The following is a 16,138-nucleotide window of genomic DNA, read 5'->3' on the forward strand; positions in this document are numbered from 1 at the left end:
GCAAAAACCAGAAGAGAAAGTACATTGCCATGCTGGATGGTATTTATCAGAGAAGTCCACGTGCAAGTGCACCTGCGCAGTTCAAAACCGTGTTGTTCAAGGACCAACTGTATAATTAAGAGTGGACGATGGGGGACGCCTGGGTGGCTCAGTCAGTTAAGCATCGCCTTCAGCTCAGGTCATGATCTCGTGGTGTGTGAGTTCGAGCCCCGCGTCGGGCTCTGTGCCGATAGCTCAGAGCCTGGAGCCTGCTTCGGATTCTGTCTCCCTCTCTCTCTCTCTCTGCCCCTCCCCTGCTGATACACACACTCTCTCAAAAATAAAAAAAATTAGGAAGAAAAAAGAGTGGGTGATGGGGACTTAAGTGATCACCTGATTTAGTCCACTTACCTGAATGTAACTGAGGCCCAGAAAGTGGGGGGACAAGTTGAATGGGTCAAGCAAGACTTGACAGAGGGTGTGGTATGGCCCAGGTCCAGAGAGTGTGTCCTGGGCAGCTGCCACAGACCAGCCGTTTGTGGTGGGAGGAGAACTTTCCCCGCAAGAGCACTTAGGGGGAACAGCTCGCTGAAGAGAAGAAACCTTAATCGTTGCTACTTTGCTTCCTTCAACCTATAGAGCAGCCTTCCAAACGCAGAAAGGTTGAGGACAGCACTCCCTCAGCTGGAGAAGCACAGGACCGAGAGCCGGAAGCGGGACTCTTGGGGAAAAGTGTGCCCGTGGACGTGGACCCCCCCTCAAAGCAGAAGGAGAGGGCGGCTGCCCTGAAGAGGGACGTGCCCAAGGTGCCCCACGACAGCAGCAAGGACAGCATCACCGTCTTCGTCAGCAACCTGCCCTACAGCATGAGTGAGCCGGACGTGCAGCTCCGGCCGCTCTTTGAGGCCTGTGGGGAGGTGGCGGAGATCCGGCCCATCTTCAGCAACCGGGGCGATTTCCGAGGCTATTGCTACGTGGAGTTTAAAGAGGAGAAGTCCGCCCTGCAGGCGCTGGAGTTAGACCGGAAGAACGTAGAAGGGAGGCCGATGTTTGTTTCCCCCTGTGTGGATAAGAGCAAAAATCCCGATTTCAAGGTGGGTCTGTGCAGCACGATGCCTTTCGTGTTGGGTTGCTGCGGACAGAGTGAACGCTTTTCTCCTGGAGCCGCTAACATTTAGCGTCCACGTGCGGTATCTGTAGTCTAGAAACTGCCGCGTTAACCGGGGTCTGTTCTGAGCTGGGTAGCTGAGGCCTGACTCCTCAGCTCGGTTTCTTTGAGCCCGCGCTGGTTGACACGTGATGGGAACATTAGGAACCGTAATAATGGCTGCTTGCCGCTGAATTTAGCAGTGGAGAGGGGGCGAGGGGGCCGTGTGAGGTATTTAACATACTGCCTTGTCGGCTCCTTGCCCACACTAGGAGATCAGCGGCTTCCATTCTTGCCATGTTCTGGAGGAGGAAGTTAAAGTGACTTGCTTGGAGTGGTGCCATTAACAATTCACAGCACCCGGGGGCGCCTGAGGGGCTCAGTGGGTTAAGCGTCAGACTTTGTCTCGGGTCACAATGCGGCGGTTCATGGGTTCGAGCCCCACATCAGTTTCTGTGCTGACAGCTCGGAGCCTGGAGCCTGCCTCAGATTCTGTGTCTCCCTCGCTCTCTGCCCCTCCTCTGCTCATGCTCTCTCACTCAAAAATAACAAACATTAAAACAAACAAACAAACAAAAAAACCAATCTGTAGCGCCCAGGGTTGGCTCCCGTCTCTGGGCTGAGTCTGGTATGCACTAGGGTGTGGTGTGCTGGATGGGGCTGTGGGTGCTTGACTTCGTTTCCCTCCCTTCTTTCTGTAGGTGTTCAGGTACAGCACTGCCCTGGAGAAACACAAGCTGTTTGTCTCGGGCCTGCCTTTTTCCTGCACTAAAGAGGAACTGGAAGAGATCTGTAAGGCCCATGGCACCGTGAAGGACATCAGGCTGGTTACCAACCGGGCGGGCAAACCGAAGGTCAGTGTCTGTGCGCGATGCGTTAGCCTCCCAAGGCTCGGGCCAGCCTCGTTCTCCATCTGTTCAGGCTATTAGGTTCTGAGTGGGTTTCTCTGCTGAGAAACGACAGGTTGACAGAATGATAGGACACTTGGTTCTACTTGCATTTGGACTCGGATTGGCTCGTTTCCAGCTAATTATGCTAAAAAGAATAGGGCATCGGCCGTGGCGGGGAACCTGCCCTGAATTAGCAGGGGCCTCAGCGCAGACCCCTGGCTGTGAGGTGTGGGCGAGGTGCCCTTTTCCGGAGCGAGCGCCCTCTTGCCCAGGCTGGCCCCTTCACTAGGCCTCTAGCCACCACTTCCCGTCCCTCCCCGAGACCCCATCACGTCCTCCCCTTAGCCCCCCTGGGCGCCTTGCGAGATCCTTTTTGTGCGACATTCTGAGTAGTTGTTCAGGCACGTGTTTGGATGACCTCTCGTTCCCCCGGCCGTCCAGGGTGATGGAGAGTTGAAGACTATGAAGCAAGGAGGGGCCGAGGTGCAGACATGAGGGCTCATCCCGTGTCCAGCCGCCTCATCCATTCGTTTTTGCTGGATTTATACTGGTCTGTCTGTCCGTTTCTTTCTTTCCTTCGTTATTCTTATCTTTTTTTTCTTTCCCTTTTTTTTTTTTTCTTTTTTTTTTTTTTGCTGGAGCAAGCATGAGGTGTACCAACCTCACAAAGATGATCTGAAGTTACAGCCGGTGGCAGAAACAGAGGAAGAGTAGGGCCAGCGAATAAATCTGTAGACAAAGGACGGTGGCGGTGGGGGGAGGGAACCCGATGACGGGGTGCCTGCCCGGTACCGGCTTCCAGAACTGAGGGAGGAAGTCGTGTCTGGCTGCGCAGCACCTGACCTGACGGCTCTGGCTCCGCCTCTTTCAGGGCCTGGCTTATGTGGAGTATGAAAGTGAATCTCAGGCGTCACAGGCCGTACTGAAGATGGATGGCATGACTGTCAAAGAGAATGTCATCAAAGTGGCCATCAGCAATCCCCCTCAGAGGAAGGTTCCAGAGAAGCCAGAAGCAAGGAGAGCGCCAGGTGGTGCCTTGGTGCCGCGGCAGATTTACGGAGCGTAAGTGCTTGCGTGCCACCCGGCGCAGACTCCGTCCTGGCCAGCACCGCTAGCTGGTTTCCTGCTAGTCACGCGGGCTTGGGCAGAGAGCCAGGGCCTGCCGTGCTGGGGACGCTCACCGTGGCTCAGCAGAGCAGGGTGCCCGGAGCAGGTCCGCACGGCGCGTGAGCCGGGGAGCGGAGCCCTTCCTGGTGTTCACAGTTTATACAGGTGATTTATTTGAGGGCAGTCGGTTTCTAGGCGGTGGTTATTTTAAAGCCTCCTTTGGCAGTAGGGTCCATACGTATGGATTCAGAAGCTTGCCGGGGTGACCTGTAGCCCCAGCTGTAATCCTCTAAGAGCGAGGTTTTCAGCCGGTAGGAATGAGACGGCAAAATTGTGACGTTAGTTGGTGAGGTCCGAAGGATGACAGCCTTTGATCCGCCCTGCTTGTGACTGTATTGCACAGGGTTGGTCTTTGCCAAAATTGTGGAAGGGGCAGATTGTTAAACCGGTTTTCGCCAGTTCAGAGTCAGGGAGAACGGGGATCATCCCTACCTTTCTGGTTTTTACTCTTCACCTCTTAACTTTGTGCTCTGTGCATTGAGAGAAATTTGTCTCGTAACAGACTACAGAAATGACCCTTGAAAGTACAGTCTTCACCGTTTAGCTTTGGGTGATTTAAGACCATCCTGGCTTCTTTTCCCAAATCAAGGAGGGGCCGTGAATTGTTGCTTGGAAAGGATACATTCGGTGTTTGCTCTTCCAGGCGGGGGAAGGGAAGAACCCAGCTCTCCCTGCTGCCTCGTGCCCTGCAGCGCCCGGGCGCCCCGGCCGCTCAGGCTGAGAACGGCCCCGCCCCGCGGCCAGCGGTCACCACCTCAGCGGCCACCGAGGCACCCAAGATGTCCAATGCCGATTTTGCCAAGTTGCTTCTGAGAAAGTGAATGGGACTGTGGAGAAGGGAAATGCCTTACTTCATGCTGGCCAGGAAGACCACCCGGCACCCAGCGGTACTCTGGGTATGGAGCGGCCCGGGGCAGCACCCCTCTTGCACATTTTCCTCTGGGTTAGACAGAAAGGGATGAGGGTGTCCAAGGAAAGAGGCTTGAAGCGCTCCCTCATATTGAGGGCAATAGGAGGAAAATGATCACTCCGTGGTTGGGCCCAGGGTGTCGTTTCCTAAAATATTTTTGTGTCTTATGGAGTGAGAAACAGAAGTGAAACTCAAACACTGTTTTGAGACCCACCTGTCCAAATGTTTTCGGCCAGCTCTGGCCCCCTTTTATAAGACACTTCTCTTACACCTTGCACAGCACACGTGCCCGTCACTCTTTTAATTTTAAAAGACAAAATGGCAGATGCTAGTAATTCACCAGAATGGCCTATTTTAGTAAAGGGGTGGTGGGGGGGATAGGGGAAGTCACCTAAAAAAAAATTGATGGATTTTTGTTCAAGGGGGCTGTGCGCGTTTTTATATTATGTATTTGTAAATGACACATCCACCCATTGTTTTATGTTTCCTAAAAGCCGAGTCTTTGTGACATTTGTTTTGTCTGGGAGTTCTGTGCGCCACCTGCCGTGGACCATTTTCTTTGCCTAGTGTTGAGTGAACTGTGTTCTTTGTCTAAACATTGCGTTTCAGCCCTTTGGTTTTGTTTAAATGCCATGTCAAGTGCAAACTTAAATTCTTCCCACTTAGCTTTGTTTATTAAACTGAAGTTCTCTTAAAAACTTCTTGCTGAATGGTAGTCAGATGTTCATTCAAACCCGGACGTGTTTTGAGATGGGTGCGCTTGGTGTTACCTAACACACGTGTGAGTAAGAACTTTTGTAAGTCCAATCCTGTTGTCCCTTTGATTTAAATCCTTTCCGTTGTGATGGGTCTTCAGTTTTAAACTTTACTTTGCAGCATGTTGGCACTGCAGCTTTTAAGCTTTTTTTTTTTTTTTTTTTTTTTTTTTTTACCTCTCCGCTTCTGTCAAATATTTATCGCTTTAAAAGCAGCATTGCCAGTCCAATAGGGAAACAGACTTTGTAAAGACACACTGGGGGAAGAAATCAGGAAATGCTTTCATGTGTGATGGAAATGAACCCACTTCTCTAGTTTTTTAAGTCTCTGTGCATCAGGCTTTACTACGTCTTTCACGGAAAACTGTAAGCATTATACAAAAGCACAGACAGAAGAGCAAAAGGAAGTCCTTACGTGCCTGTCACTGAGCCTCAGCATTTCCCATCTAGCGCATCGGCCTTCATTTCTGCCCCCACCCCCTCCTCCCTGTTACGGACATCACAGAACTCCCCCAGTAACGGCGTAGCACCTGCCTCAAAGAGATAAACACCTAAAGGTCACAGTATTGTCATCATCCCTAGAAACATGAGCAGTCATGCCTTCGTGTCCTCAGCTAACCATATTGCCAGTTTCCTGTTGTTCTGTACATGTATCTCCCCGCCCCCCACCCCGGTAAGTTAGGATAGGTTGATAAACCTCCCAAGGCTTTTAATCTGAAGGTTCCCCTCTACCTTGTCTTTCTCTTTGGCACAAAACATTTTTTGTCAGGTGTTACTTCTGAATTAAATTCAAGTAGTGGCTGCTGGAAGCAGCCAGAAGAACGTGTGCTGTGACCCTGGTTCCTCCTGTGCTCTTTGGAATATGGCCACTCACCCTCCTGCAGAAGCTTGCTCGCTGGGTGAGGGGACTGGGGATGCTCAGGGACGGCTGCTGAGGAGCCACGAATATTCCCTTCCTGATCCAGGTTAATGTGGCTTTACTCTCGCGGCTTCCCGTCTTACTGTTCTGTTTTCTTGATGGGGGCAGCCTTCTGCCCTCACTTTGTGCTCTCGCCTGTCAACACAGGCCCATCACAGAGTCGAACCTCTTCAGGCTGGAGCTCAGGGTGTTGACGGCTCTAGAAATGGACTGTCGGGAACATGTGAGTGGGTCTACGTGTTTTCCCCAGGAAACGAAGAACTGTTGGCAAACAGGAGCACAAAATGGCACGCAGTTGGGAGTGTCAGTGACAGGTCGGTGACTTCTCCCTGCCGGCACAGGTAGGTGGCTAACCCAAAGGGTTCTGTCCCATTTTCCCGTTGAAATTACCGTCTGGGATCTATTTTCTGCCACGATCATCTAAATAGGACTTCACGTTCTGCAAGAATTCCTCCTTCATCCTCGTAACAAACGGGAACAGCTCTTGGATAAGACAGCCGAGTCTCGGGCCTTTCTGTCGTAAAATACTTTACTAGAGTCAGTCATCTGTTAAAATAACATCCTTCGCAACAGAACTAAAGCGCACGCTTCTCTATAGTACAGAGCGCTGCCGTCAGGCTTCCTTGGTGTGCCTGTAACATCAAGAAGAGTTAGGCTGAAGAGCTACCTTACGGCAACGTGCAAATACGAAAAGATTTCTTATAGAGGTTTGAATATCACTCGGGGCCACTTGAGACATTATTCTTAATCCTTCAGAAAGCTACTCTGTGCTAATTACACAGTTAAAGAGGTATATAGACACCTGCTACTTCAGAATAGTGACCTCCTTACCGTCAGAGTGTGACTTCTCAAGCCAGAGACCACACTTTGTATGTATCCACCATCATTTGGACCCTGACAGAGTGCACTACGGTGTGAGATGTCCCGTGCTCCGTCACTGGGAGGGGGACCCGTGGCCCTTTTGACTCTGAGAAGCACAGCAGCGGTCACATTGTCGCCTCTGCCATTTATTATCGATAGAGAACCTTCTTCCGTAGAATGACGACGCGGAAACTTGGCCGTGTGGTACATTTATCATTTTACAAGTTCCTAGAAAAATAAGGCCACTGGAAGGCAGTCTCTTTTGCTTCCCCGAGGGAATGCTGGACACCTTGCTGTACCCTGGCTGCGGGAGGTGGGGGTCAGGTGAGTACGTGGATCAAACTGCACAAGAGAGACACATCGGACTATGGCTAAGGGTTTTCCCTTGGTTCGGGAGACACTCCAGTTCGTTACCAAAAATGCACATTTGGTGTTCATACGTGGCATCTGTTTTCTCAGATGTATTCTTGAATGTCTGCCTACACAAGATGTTACACTCAGAGTCAGACTTGGCCACGTGCACAATACCTGACTTGCGGTATGACCCAGTCGAGTGACGAACTCAGAACTTTGAGACTAAAACATCTGGTCTGAGTTGCTGCAAATGAAGTGTGAGAAACATTCAGACACAGAGAAAACCAAGCTGGCCGCTCGGCTATTCTTAATTAGAAAAAGAGTCTTGACAGGGAAAAAAAACCAGCCTCTGCGACTCGCGTTCGCAAGCCACCTAGGACTCAAAGACTTCCTTGAAATAAGCAAGGTATCTCACAGAGACGTTGTCAACATTTTTTATTTTGTATCTCAAAAGTCTGCCCTACTAGTGAGAATTAGTCACAACGCTCATCTCTTTGTAGGGGAGCAAAACTCTCTCAGAAAGAAAGCTTTCCATTATTTCTCAGAACCGGGACCGGGTTCGCACCAAGAGTGCTGACCTCCCAGGTGAAGTCCCAGCACCTCTCAGCCAGTTTCACAGAAACACTTGGAGGAGTTACTCCTGGGGCCCTAGACCTCGTTCCACACTCCCAGCCTCTCCCGACCCGAGTGCAAATTCTGCTCCAGAACCCGTGTTCTGGTCACACAAAGCGCACCGGTGCACCCCCAGCGCCTACTGGGGCCACCACCATGGACAGCGGACGCCACACAACATGTACTAGCTCAAAAGAAGAAAATAAATAACTTGGGCTGAGTTATAAGTTACCTTAAAGACAGGGCTTAATAATTTAGTTTTGTCGCTTTTTCAACGAAAACATTTGGAGGTAAAGAACGCTTAAGTTCCTAATCGGTCTCCTTTTGCTTTGGGAGACGGCTAGGTTTCTAGAAACGCTAAGTGTTGCTTCCCACTGGGTCATCCCTTGGCACCAAGGGAGGCTCTCCGGGGTTAGGGCCTCACGGGCAGAGTCTCCTTAAACCCGGAATGGTTGGGCGTGGCCTCTGGCAGGGCCACTGGGTACTCGGTTGTGGCAAAGAGCAGGGTGTCCAGGGTGGTCTCCGTACACTTGGCGATGAAGCGGATGAACGGCCTCACGTCGCCTTCGTTGGCGACTTCCAGTACGTGGTAGTACTCGGACCTCTGCTCCTTGCGGATGGTGATGGGGGGGTAGCCCGCCTGCATCAGGATGAGGTTCATGAGCAGGCGCGAGGTCCTTCCGTTGCCGTCGATGAAAGGGTGGATGTAAACCAGTTTATAATGGGCCAGGGCCGCAAACTCCACCGGGTGCAGGTTCGTGGCGTCCTCGGAGTTGAGCCACTGGATGAACTCCTCCATCTGCTTTTCCACGTCTTGAGGATGGGGGGGGATGTGATGTCCCACCAGGACCTGTGTCGTCCGAAACCTGCCAGCTTCCACTGGATCCACATAACCCAGCACCCGCCTATGGATCTCCAGCACGTCGCCGATGGCCACAGAGCCGATGCGGGAAACCAGCGTTGTGTTGATGTACGTCATTGCTGCGTGCATGCCGATGACCTCGTTCTGCTCCTCCAGGCTTTTCCCTGGCACGGCATAGCGGGTCTCGAGGATGTGCCTGATTTCCGAGAGGGTGAGGGTGTTGCCCTCGATCGCGACCGTGTGGTAGATGTGATGGTAGTAGGTTTCCTCCATGACCCTGCGCAGCGCGGAGTTGCCCTTGGGGATGGACATGACCTTCTTCACTTTGCTGTCGATGATGCTGAAATACCTCTGGTCGATCTCCTCCACCAGCGGCAGTGTCCGGTCCCGGTTGACCAGTGCTTTCTCGTGGTAGGGCGAGATGGTCAACGCTCTGGCGTACAAGTAATCGGCCTGGACGATGTCCTTGTCCTCTTCGGAAAAGATGCCGAACTCATTGAGCGCATCTGCGAAGTCTGGGTCCATCTGGAGGGCGTGCAAGAAGAGCTTGTGGGCTTTCTCTCGCTTGCCTTGGCGTTTCATTTCCAGGGCTTGGTTCAGAGCTGCTTTGGCTTCCAACTTCCCAGCTAGAAGAGAGCCAAAGAAGCATGGGTAGGAAGGGCATGGGATGTTCATGGGCGCTGTCCCCTGTACCGGTGCTTCAGGGGGCTCGTCCCAGCACTCTCTGTGTGTGTGGATGCGTTTGTGCCCCACACCTGGTGTGTGTGTGTCCCCAGAGCCACAGCCTCCACCCTGGGAGGTATCACCCGGACTTCCCAGCCCCAGCTTTCTGAGGGCCGAAGTGAGTGGCTGTGGCCACAACTCCTGTCAGGTGGCCCTCCTGTATGATCTTCTCAGCTCCCTGCTGTCCTGGATCAGTCCTGATGATGCTGATCCCTGCTCCTGTCCCTTCAGGCCTAGGCTGTGAACAGCATTCCCCCCCCCTCCCCGCCCCGGTTCCAGGCCCTGGGGGCTTCCCCACCCCTGATCTGTTCTTTACATCTTTTAACCCAGTGATTCTCAAGCAGGGGTGATTTTGTCCTTTAGAGGACATCCAGCAGCGTCTGAGACACGGTGGGGTGTCACAGTTAAGGGCGTGAGGGTGCTACTGGCATCCAGCGGGTAGAGACCAGGGATGCTCAGCCTCCTAACTGCACCACAGAGAACAGCGCGGGGGTAGAAACTTCTCTAGCTCTAGCCCTCCCTCACCAGCCCTCCACCCACTGCTGAGGGTCATTAACACATACTTGGCTTCTTTTCCTTGGATGCCCAAGCCCTCTCACCCTCCGGGTCTCTGCCTGGTGCACTTTCCCCTCATGCCTTTTCCTTTCGGTCATTTTCCTATTTACACTGGAGTCTCAGCTCAGGCATCCCCTCCAGGGAGCCTTCCTGGTGTGCTCCCCTCCTTCCCCATCACCAGGCTGGTGATGCCGTGCGGCAGTCATTTGTCAGCTTGTCTGAGCCGGGAGCTCAGGGTAGACTTGTTCCCCATAGTGGCTCTGTGTCCTGCACACACGACCCAGTATGCACTGTAAATATCTATGAAATTAACAAGTGTTGAGGAGAGCTGGCCAGTCTGTCTTACCTGGAGAGGCCTTGGTCCTGACCGCCAGCAGTGCTGCATCGCTGGAGGTGACACTGAGCTCCGTAGACGGGCTGGTACACTTGGTGACGGCATGCTGCACCCTGCCCAGCTTGCTCCTGAGCAGGTAGAAGCCTTTGAGCACGGTCAGACACTGCTCTTCGATGGGCCCCAGGGGCAGCAGCAGCGCCAGCAGGGACCCCAACACCATGCTCAGCAGCATCACCCACAGGAAGCGGCCCCAGACGGAGACCCACTTCGGTTCGGTCACTGCCATCACTGAAGCCATCGGCATGAGTGTCATCTGGACGGAGGGGCAGGCCCCCTGGACATACTCCGTTGCCTCAGAGCAGGATCTGCAGGCGACCAAGAGTTGTAGGAGATGAAGTGGGGGAAGGGGACACACGCAAGAGATGTTGCTGACTTCAGCTGGGGCTTGGAGGCTCCCACACCTCTTATTTCACTATGACCAGGGGGATTGAGGCAAGGCAGGAAGTGCTTATAAACGGGGAGGGGCCAGCCCGAAAGACTGGTGCCACTTCCAGGCCGTTGGGACTCTGAGCAGTAATGCTACCGCACTCAACATTTATTGAGCGCTTACTGTGTGCCAGGCCCCATGCTAAGTACCAAGGACCTCATGCATACTCTCTCTACCAGTCTCCAACAGGAGCAGATGCTATCTATCGTCCTCCCACTTCTCCAGATGAGGAAACAGGCTCAGAGATGAAGCCCCTTGCCCCAAGTCACCCAGTGAGTAAGTGACAGCCTTGGGACTTGAATTCAGGAACTCTCCCCCAACCGCCCTTGACCACAAATCTCTGTGGCCACGCATCAAGATTGGCCAAGGCAGTTCTGGGGCCTAGTGTCTGATCCACACAACTATTTTTGTGGCCTGATTTACTGCCTCTTCATGCCCTCACCCTGGTATTAGCCACAGTGCTGCTCTCCCCTCTCTGGCCTTCCTTTCCTGGCCTGCCCAGCAACGATCTCACCTAGAGCTTGGGCAGTCCAAGCATCTCAAAACCTCCAGCCGTGGGCCAGAGTGGGTGACCCACTCCTCACCCTCCATCGGGACAGTGGGCATGTGCTTGGGGCTGGCAGTGGAGGTGGAGGGGTCAGGTATGCAAGCACCATTATGCTGACAATAAGCATTTATTGGGCAACTATGGTGTACTGAGCACTGGGCTGCGGGGTAGCCGTGCATTATCTCACTTACTCCTTAACACCTTATGAAGGAAAGCTACCCTTAGCTCCATTTTACAAAGGAAACTAAATCAGCAAGTCAGTTTCTAGAAGGCCATGGGAGTAAACAGAAGCATGAAGAATGAATCCTCAGTGCATCTAGGAAGAGTGCCCAGGTCTTAACCTCTACCTTATTCTCAACCAGGGCCCGTGTACCCCTATTCCGGCCTGCTTCTGGTGCTGGGCCTCCAAGACCCAGAAATGACTGATGAGGTTTGTGATCGCTCAGGGCTTAGAGTCTAATGGGGAAGCTGGCTCGTTGATAACATCTGAAATGGCTTGGTCTGCGCCCTAACGGGGGTACGCTTGGCGTGCTGTAGGGGTTTAGAGGAGGGTGTGAGTCACTGCTTCATCCAGGTGCTTTGTGCGGCTCCCGGAGGGACGGGATACACGGCAGGGCTGGAGTTCGCCAGGGACGCGGGTCTGCGCAGGGGAGGCAGGAGATGCGAATCTCACCCCTCACTACCCTAGGAAGGGGGAAACTGACGCCCAGAGGGGCTGGGCTACAGTCCCTCTGAACCCCGCCCAGGACTCACTCCCCCGCCGCCCCCTGCCCAGCTGGCTCTTTCCGAGCCCCTTGGGTTCTCCCCCTCCTACCGCGCGCGGCTTCCGACCCTGCAGCCGACTTCAGACGCTCGGAGGCCCCGCAGCCGCCGGCTCCCAGGCCCTGCTCCGCCGCCGGCCTCCTGGCCCCGCCCCCGGCGCCTCGCCTCGCCATTGGGTGGTTCGCCATCCTCGTCGTGGCGGATTGGCTTCCCCAACCTGTCCGCCCCTCGTACTTCCGGGTTTTCGCGTCAGCTCCTGCTTCCCCGGGAAAGATGCGCCGTGGGCCACTCCCATTGGCCGGCTCCAGTGTTGGTCTCGTGCCCGCAGCGGCCAATAAGCAACAGGCGGGGCGGTGCCCGGGCGAGAGGCGGGAGTAGCGCGCGGAAAACCCGCGCGGGCGCGGAGATCTGCGGGTATGATAGATGCCGCGGTCGGAAACTGGTAATTCCGCCAGCCCCGGAGTGCTGTGCTTCCCTCTCCACGTCCTGGGGCCCTTCTCCTGGGCCTCCTTTTCCTTAGGTGTGAAATGAGGGTGCTCCCCACCCTGTTAGTCTGCCGTCACAGCCCCTTGTTCTTAGCCACGACGCTGTACCAGGGTTGCCGTCGTTTCTGACCTCTTTTCCTTTTCCTCCCTGAGTTTTTGGCATCCGCTCGAGAAGGAGCTGGCTGGTTTATTTAGCTTCCAGGGAGATAGAGATTTTTCCTTGAAGCAGAGAGCTGAAACTTCCGTCTTAGTTCACAAATATTGAAATTAAACACCCAGGATGTGCCCAGAAATGCTAAGCATTAAGATGTTAGCCTATAGACTGGAGCCAGAGGGACCCCGGCTGAAGTTCAGACTTTGTCACCTCCGCTCTGTGAGACCTTCGGCAAGTTATTCCGAGCTTCAGTTTTTCCATTTGTAAAATGGAGACAAACTGCCTCGCCTTTGGCCCCAAGTTCAGGATTTGCAGGCCAGACTCTTCAAGATCTGACCTTTTCCATGACACACATTCCCCTTGGGAGCCACTATCAGGCAGTGGTTGTGGGCGTTTCCACTGGAAGCCACACAGCCCGGGGTTCCAATCCCAGCTCTGCCCCCTTGCAAACTGAGTTACATTCAGCAAGTGACTTGGTCTATCTCACCGGTTCCGTTTGCTTTTCAGTAAAATGGGGACAGTGTGATGACAGTACTTCATAGAGTTTTATGTGAGGGCGAAGTGAGATCCTACATGTCTGGCACAAAGCTGACGTTTGGTGAGTATCCGCTGTTGCAGTTATTCCTAGACAAGACACAAGTCCTTGCTGTTTTTGTTATTCACAGAAGAAACTGTCAGAGCTGTAGGCTGCTCCAACCACGGGGGAGTGACTCCATGTCCTTTCTTAGGTCTCAGCCTGATCCAGTTGAGGGAAGCCACTGACCTACAGCACAAAGGAAGTGTCCCAACCCAGGCCAGAGGTGTGCTGTCATGAAAGATACCATGGGGGCGTGGGGTTGGGGGTTGTGGGGGGGGGTGCGGGGCATTGCAAGGTGAGGGACCAAACAGCTTTGGCCCTCGCTGGCTGCACTTCCGCTTATATCTGGTAACTCTTCCCCTATTCCCCCAGCTCCCGGCCCTTGGCATGGAGAACGGCACATAGCAAATGCTCAGGAGATTTTGTTGACTCAAATAAGAGATATCTAAAACAGGACAAACCATGGTGTTTTTAAGGAACGAAAAAAATCAAGACGATGGTTATTTCTGGGGCTTCTTGTTTCTATCTTTTTTTTTTTTTTTCTTTTTAAAATGTATTTATTTTGAGAGAATGTGAGCAGGGGAGGGGCATAGAGAGGGAGACAAGAATCCCAAGCAGGCTCCACACTCAGTGCGGAGCCTGACACGGGGCTCGATCCCACGATGGTGAGATCATGACCTGAGCTGAGATCAAGAGTCAGTTGCTCAACCGACCGAGCCACCCAGGGGCCCCGTATTGTTTCTGTCTTTTGAACGAAGGTCTTGAACACGGTTCCCTTGAAGTGCCCTGAATTTTCACTTCTGATGGCCTGCATAGTAATGTTGTAAAAACTTTTCCCAGAGGAGGGCCAGGCTGCCCTGCTACCACTGAATTATGGAGGATGGTCAGTGGAGGGGAAAGCAGTGAGGCTCGGGGGCCAGACAGATAATGTGTTCAAATGCAAGGCCTACCTGGACTAGGTCACTCACCACACTGAAATGGATATCATGGGGCTTGTGGACTTCTGTCCCCTCCCAGGCATAAGATGACATCATCATCTGCTTTTTTCAACGTTTTTTATTTTATTTTTGGGACAGAGAGAGACAGAGCATGAACGGGGGAGGGGCAGAGAGAGAGGGAGACACAGAATCGGAAACAGGCTCCAGGCTCTGAGCCATCAGCCCAGAGCCTGACGCGGGGCTCGAACTCACGGACCGCGAGATCGTGACCTGGCTGAAGTCGGACGCTTAACCGACTGCGCCACCCAGGCGCCCCATCATCATCATCTGCTTTTAAAGGCACTGTCCGCTTTCCATCTCTTCAGGCCCCAGTTCTTTAATGAGCTTAGACCTAATGAGCTAAGCTTTAATGAGCTTAGACCTGGGGAGCAAATCCAGAAGCTGCATAAGAACCATCAAGGAGTGAAACTGCCTGGGCCTGAGACAGTAGAGGGAGGTGGGGAGTGTGGAGAAGGTGAGCGTACCTGCCTTATCCAAGGTGGGTAACAGCTAATCTGCTCTAGCCTACCTTTACTGTGTGAAAAATGTACTGTGTCCAAGAGTTGACACATTTTCTGATTTTTCACAAGAAATGTCAGGCCTAGATATCGAAGCAAACTCTCCAGATTTTTTAACAGTTGGCATCTCTGCCCACTGGCCATGCAGGGCTGCCAGACTGTAATCCCTGTTTTAGGCTTTTAAAATGGGCGGGAGACGGTGGCTGGGAACACAGGAAGTAACATCACAAATGCCCGCTCAGCAAATGACTGCGCCACTGTCGGTGACCACCAGGGGGCAGTAGTTCACCAAACATCACGTCCCCCGTTCAATCTTTGTCAGGAGATCACACTCAATTTTCTTGACTTTGTCTGCATTCAGCTGTGTTGAATGCACAAAATATGGTCCCTGAAGCAAGATTGAAAAGTCAGCTTTCTCCACCTTAAGCATTCTATATTGGGTGGAAATGGCTTCCTCGTGGCCCACGCAGGAGTTTTCTAAGAGCTTACCTTGACACTTGACAAAGAACCTGGAAAGTGGCTACTTGGAAATGTGTCCATTATGCAAAACAAAACAAAACAAAACAAACCCTTATGCATCTTTAAGAAACAGCAGTCAAGCGCTTCTTGCTGGCTGAATCGGATTCTATTGCTTAGGAAACACAAAACTCCCCAACTCGAGGCTATATATTGCATTGATGGCTCCAGAATGACTCAACTTCATTTAAAAGAAAATACACCAGACTGGTTCTCTCTCTCCCAACTCCCAGGTTCTTCTCATTTCCCAGCCTGTTTGGATTTTTTTTTTCTCTCTCCTTCTAACTTAGAGCTGCTGCAGAAGAGGCCCCCAGCAACCCTTTTCCCTGACTACTGATGTCCTCAGTTTGCATACCCAGTGGGGTCCAGGGGGCGTCCACAGGAGACAGGGTTTGGGATAGGTGTCCTTGGGCTGATGGCTCATGCTTGGGATTCAGGATGATCTCAGACATGCAAAGAAGTATTGTTTTCAGAGCAAATCACTTGGGGAAGTGATGTTTCTTACTTTCAAAAAATTAAACCATAACTGTTTCCTTTTCTCATTAAATAACCCAAATAACCGACTACCTACTTAATTTTTTTTTTAATTGAAGTGTGGCTGGCATACAATATTATGTTCGTTTGGGTGTACAACACAGTGACTTGACAATTCTGTACATCACGCAGTGCTCACCATGAAGAGTGTAGTTACTGTCTGACACTTTACAGTGTTATCACAACTACTTTATTTCCTAAAAGCATGATGGGATCACAGATATAATAGAAGGCACAAATAATAAGACAAAAAAAATCCTGTGCACAATTGTACTAGATATTTTTTATGCACATCTATTTTTAAATCATGAAATATTTCAGACATCTAGAAGGCATAGGTAGTAAAATGGGTCCCTGGGTGCCTCCCCGCACCCCCCCACCACCAGTTTAAGAAATATCATATTATATTACCAACGTACTGAAGCCCCGGGGCACTCTCTCCCATATCACCTTCCCTTCCTTCACTCCGAGAGATAATCACCGTCTTGAATTTGTTACTTATTACATCCATAT

At 52.2% G+C, this 16,138-nt stretch overlaps 2 protein-coding genes, 1 long non-coding RNA gene and 1 pseudogene across 7 annotated transcripts in view; 2 read left to right on the forward strand and 2 right to left on the reverse strand.

Moving 5' to 3' along the window:
- SART3 (spliceosome associated factor 3, U4/U6 recycling protein) overlaps positions 1-4,794 on the forward strand; it is a 35,978-nt gene extending 31,184 nt beyond the window's left edge. For both annotated transcript variants that reach the window (XM_058691061.1, XM_058691062.1), the window contains exons 16-19: positions 619-1,073; positions 1,828-1,980; positions 2,888-3,078; positions 3,827-4,794. In XM_058691061.1, the coding sequence (XP_058547044.1) occupies positions 619-1,073; positions 1,828-1,980; positions 2,888-3,078; positions 3,827-4,004 (977 nt within the window). In that variant the 3' untranslated portion in view covers positions 4,005-4,794. The remainder of the gene's footprint in view (positions 1-618; positions 1,074-1,827; positions 1,981-2,887; positions 3,079-3,826) is intronic.
- On the reverse strand, positions 3,584-3,717 carry LOC131490689 (small nucleolar RNA U3; annotated as a pseudogene).
- Positions 4,795-7,400: 2,606 nt separating the features above from the next.
- FICD (FIC domain protein adenylyltransferase) lies at positions 7,401-11,114 on the reverse strand. Its single transcript, XM_058691063.1, has 3 exons — positions 10,998-11,114; positions 10,081-10,433; positions 7,401-9,082 (listed from the first exon to the last, which is right to left on the reverse strand). Exons 2-3 carry the CDS (start codon positions 10,379-10,381, stop codon positions 8,007-8,009), a joined length of 1,377 nt encoding a protein of 458 aa, XP_058547046.1. The 5' UTR covers positions 10,382-10,433; positions 10,998-11,114; the 3' UTR covers positions 7,401-8,006.
- A 168-nt stretch (positions 11,115-11,282) lies between these two features.
- LOC131489194 (uncharacterized) overlaps positions 11,283-16,138 on the forward strand; it is a 50,749-nt gene continuing 45,893 nt past the window's right edge. For 2 of the 4 annotated variants that reach the window (XR_009250426.1, XR_009250427.1), the window contains exons 1-2: positions 11,283-11,532; positions 13,011-13,101. This is a non-coding gene — a long non-coding RNA (uncharacterized LOC131489194). Of the gene's footprint in view, positions 12,307-13,010; positions 13,102-13,231; positions 13,304-13,452; positions 14,117-16,138 lie in introns of those variants that run through there. The other 2 variants (XR_009250428.1, XR_009250425.1) reach the window with 2 other exon arrangements.

Source organism: Neofelis nebulosa, chromosome 11 (genome assembly GCF_028018385.1).
Source record: "Neofelis nebulosa isolate mNeoNeb1 chromosome 11, mNeoNeb1.pri, whole genome shotgun sequence".
Taxonomy (NCBI): Eukaryota; Metazoa; Chordata; class Mammalia; order Carnivora; family Felidae; genus Neofelis; species Neofelis nebulosa.

What these genes read in the sequence shown, in the direction of transcription:
- FICD (XM_058691063.1), bottom strand. Translation starts at nt 10,381, where the DNA reads ATGACACTCATGCCGATGGCTTCAGTGATGGCAGTGACCGAACCGAAG. An exon ending in CAGGACCAAGGCCTCTCCAG is followed by an intron (nt 9,083 to 10,080) that starts GTAAGACAGACT and finishes GCTCTCTTCTAG; the next exon opens with CTGGGAAGTTGGAAGCCAAA.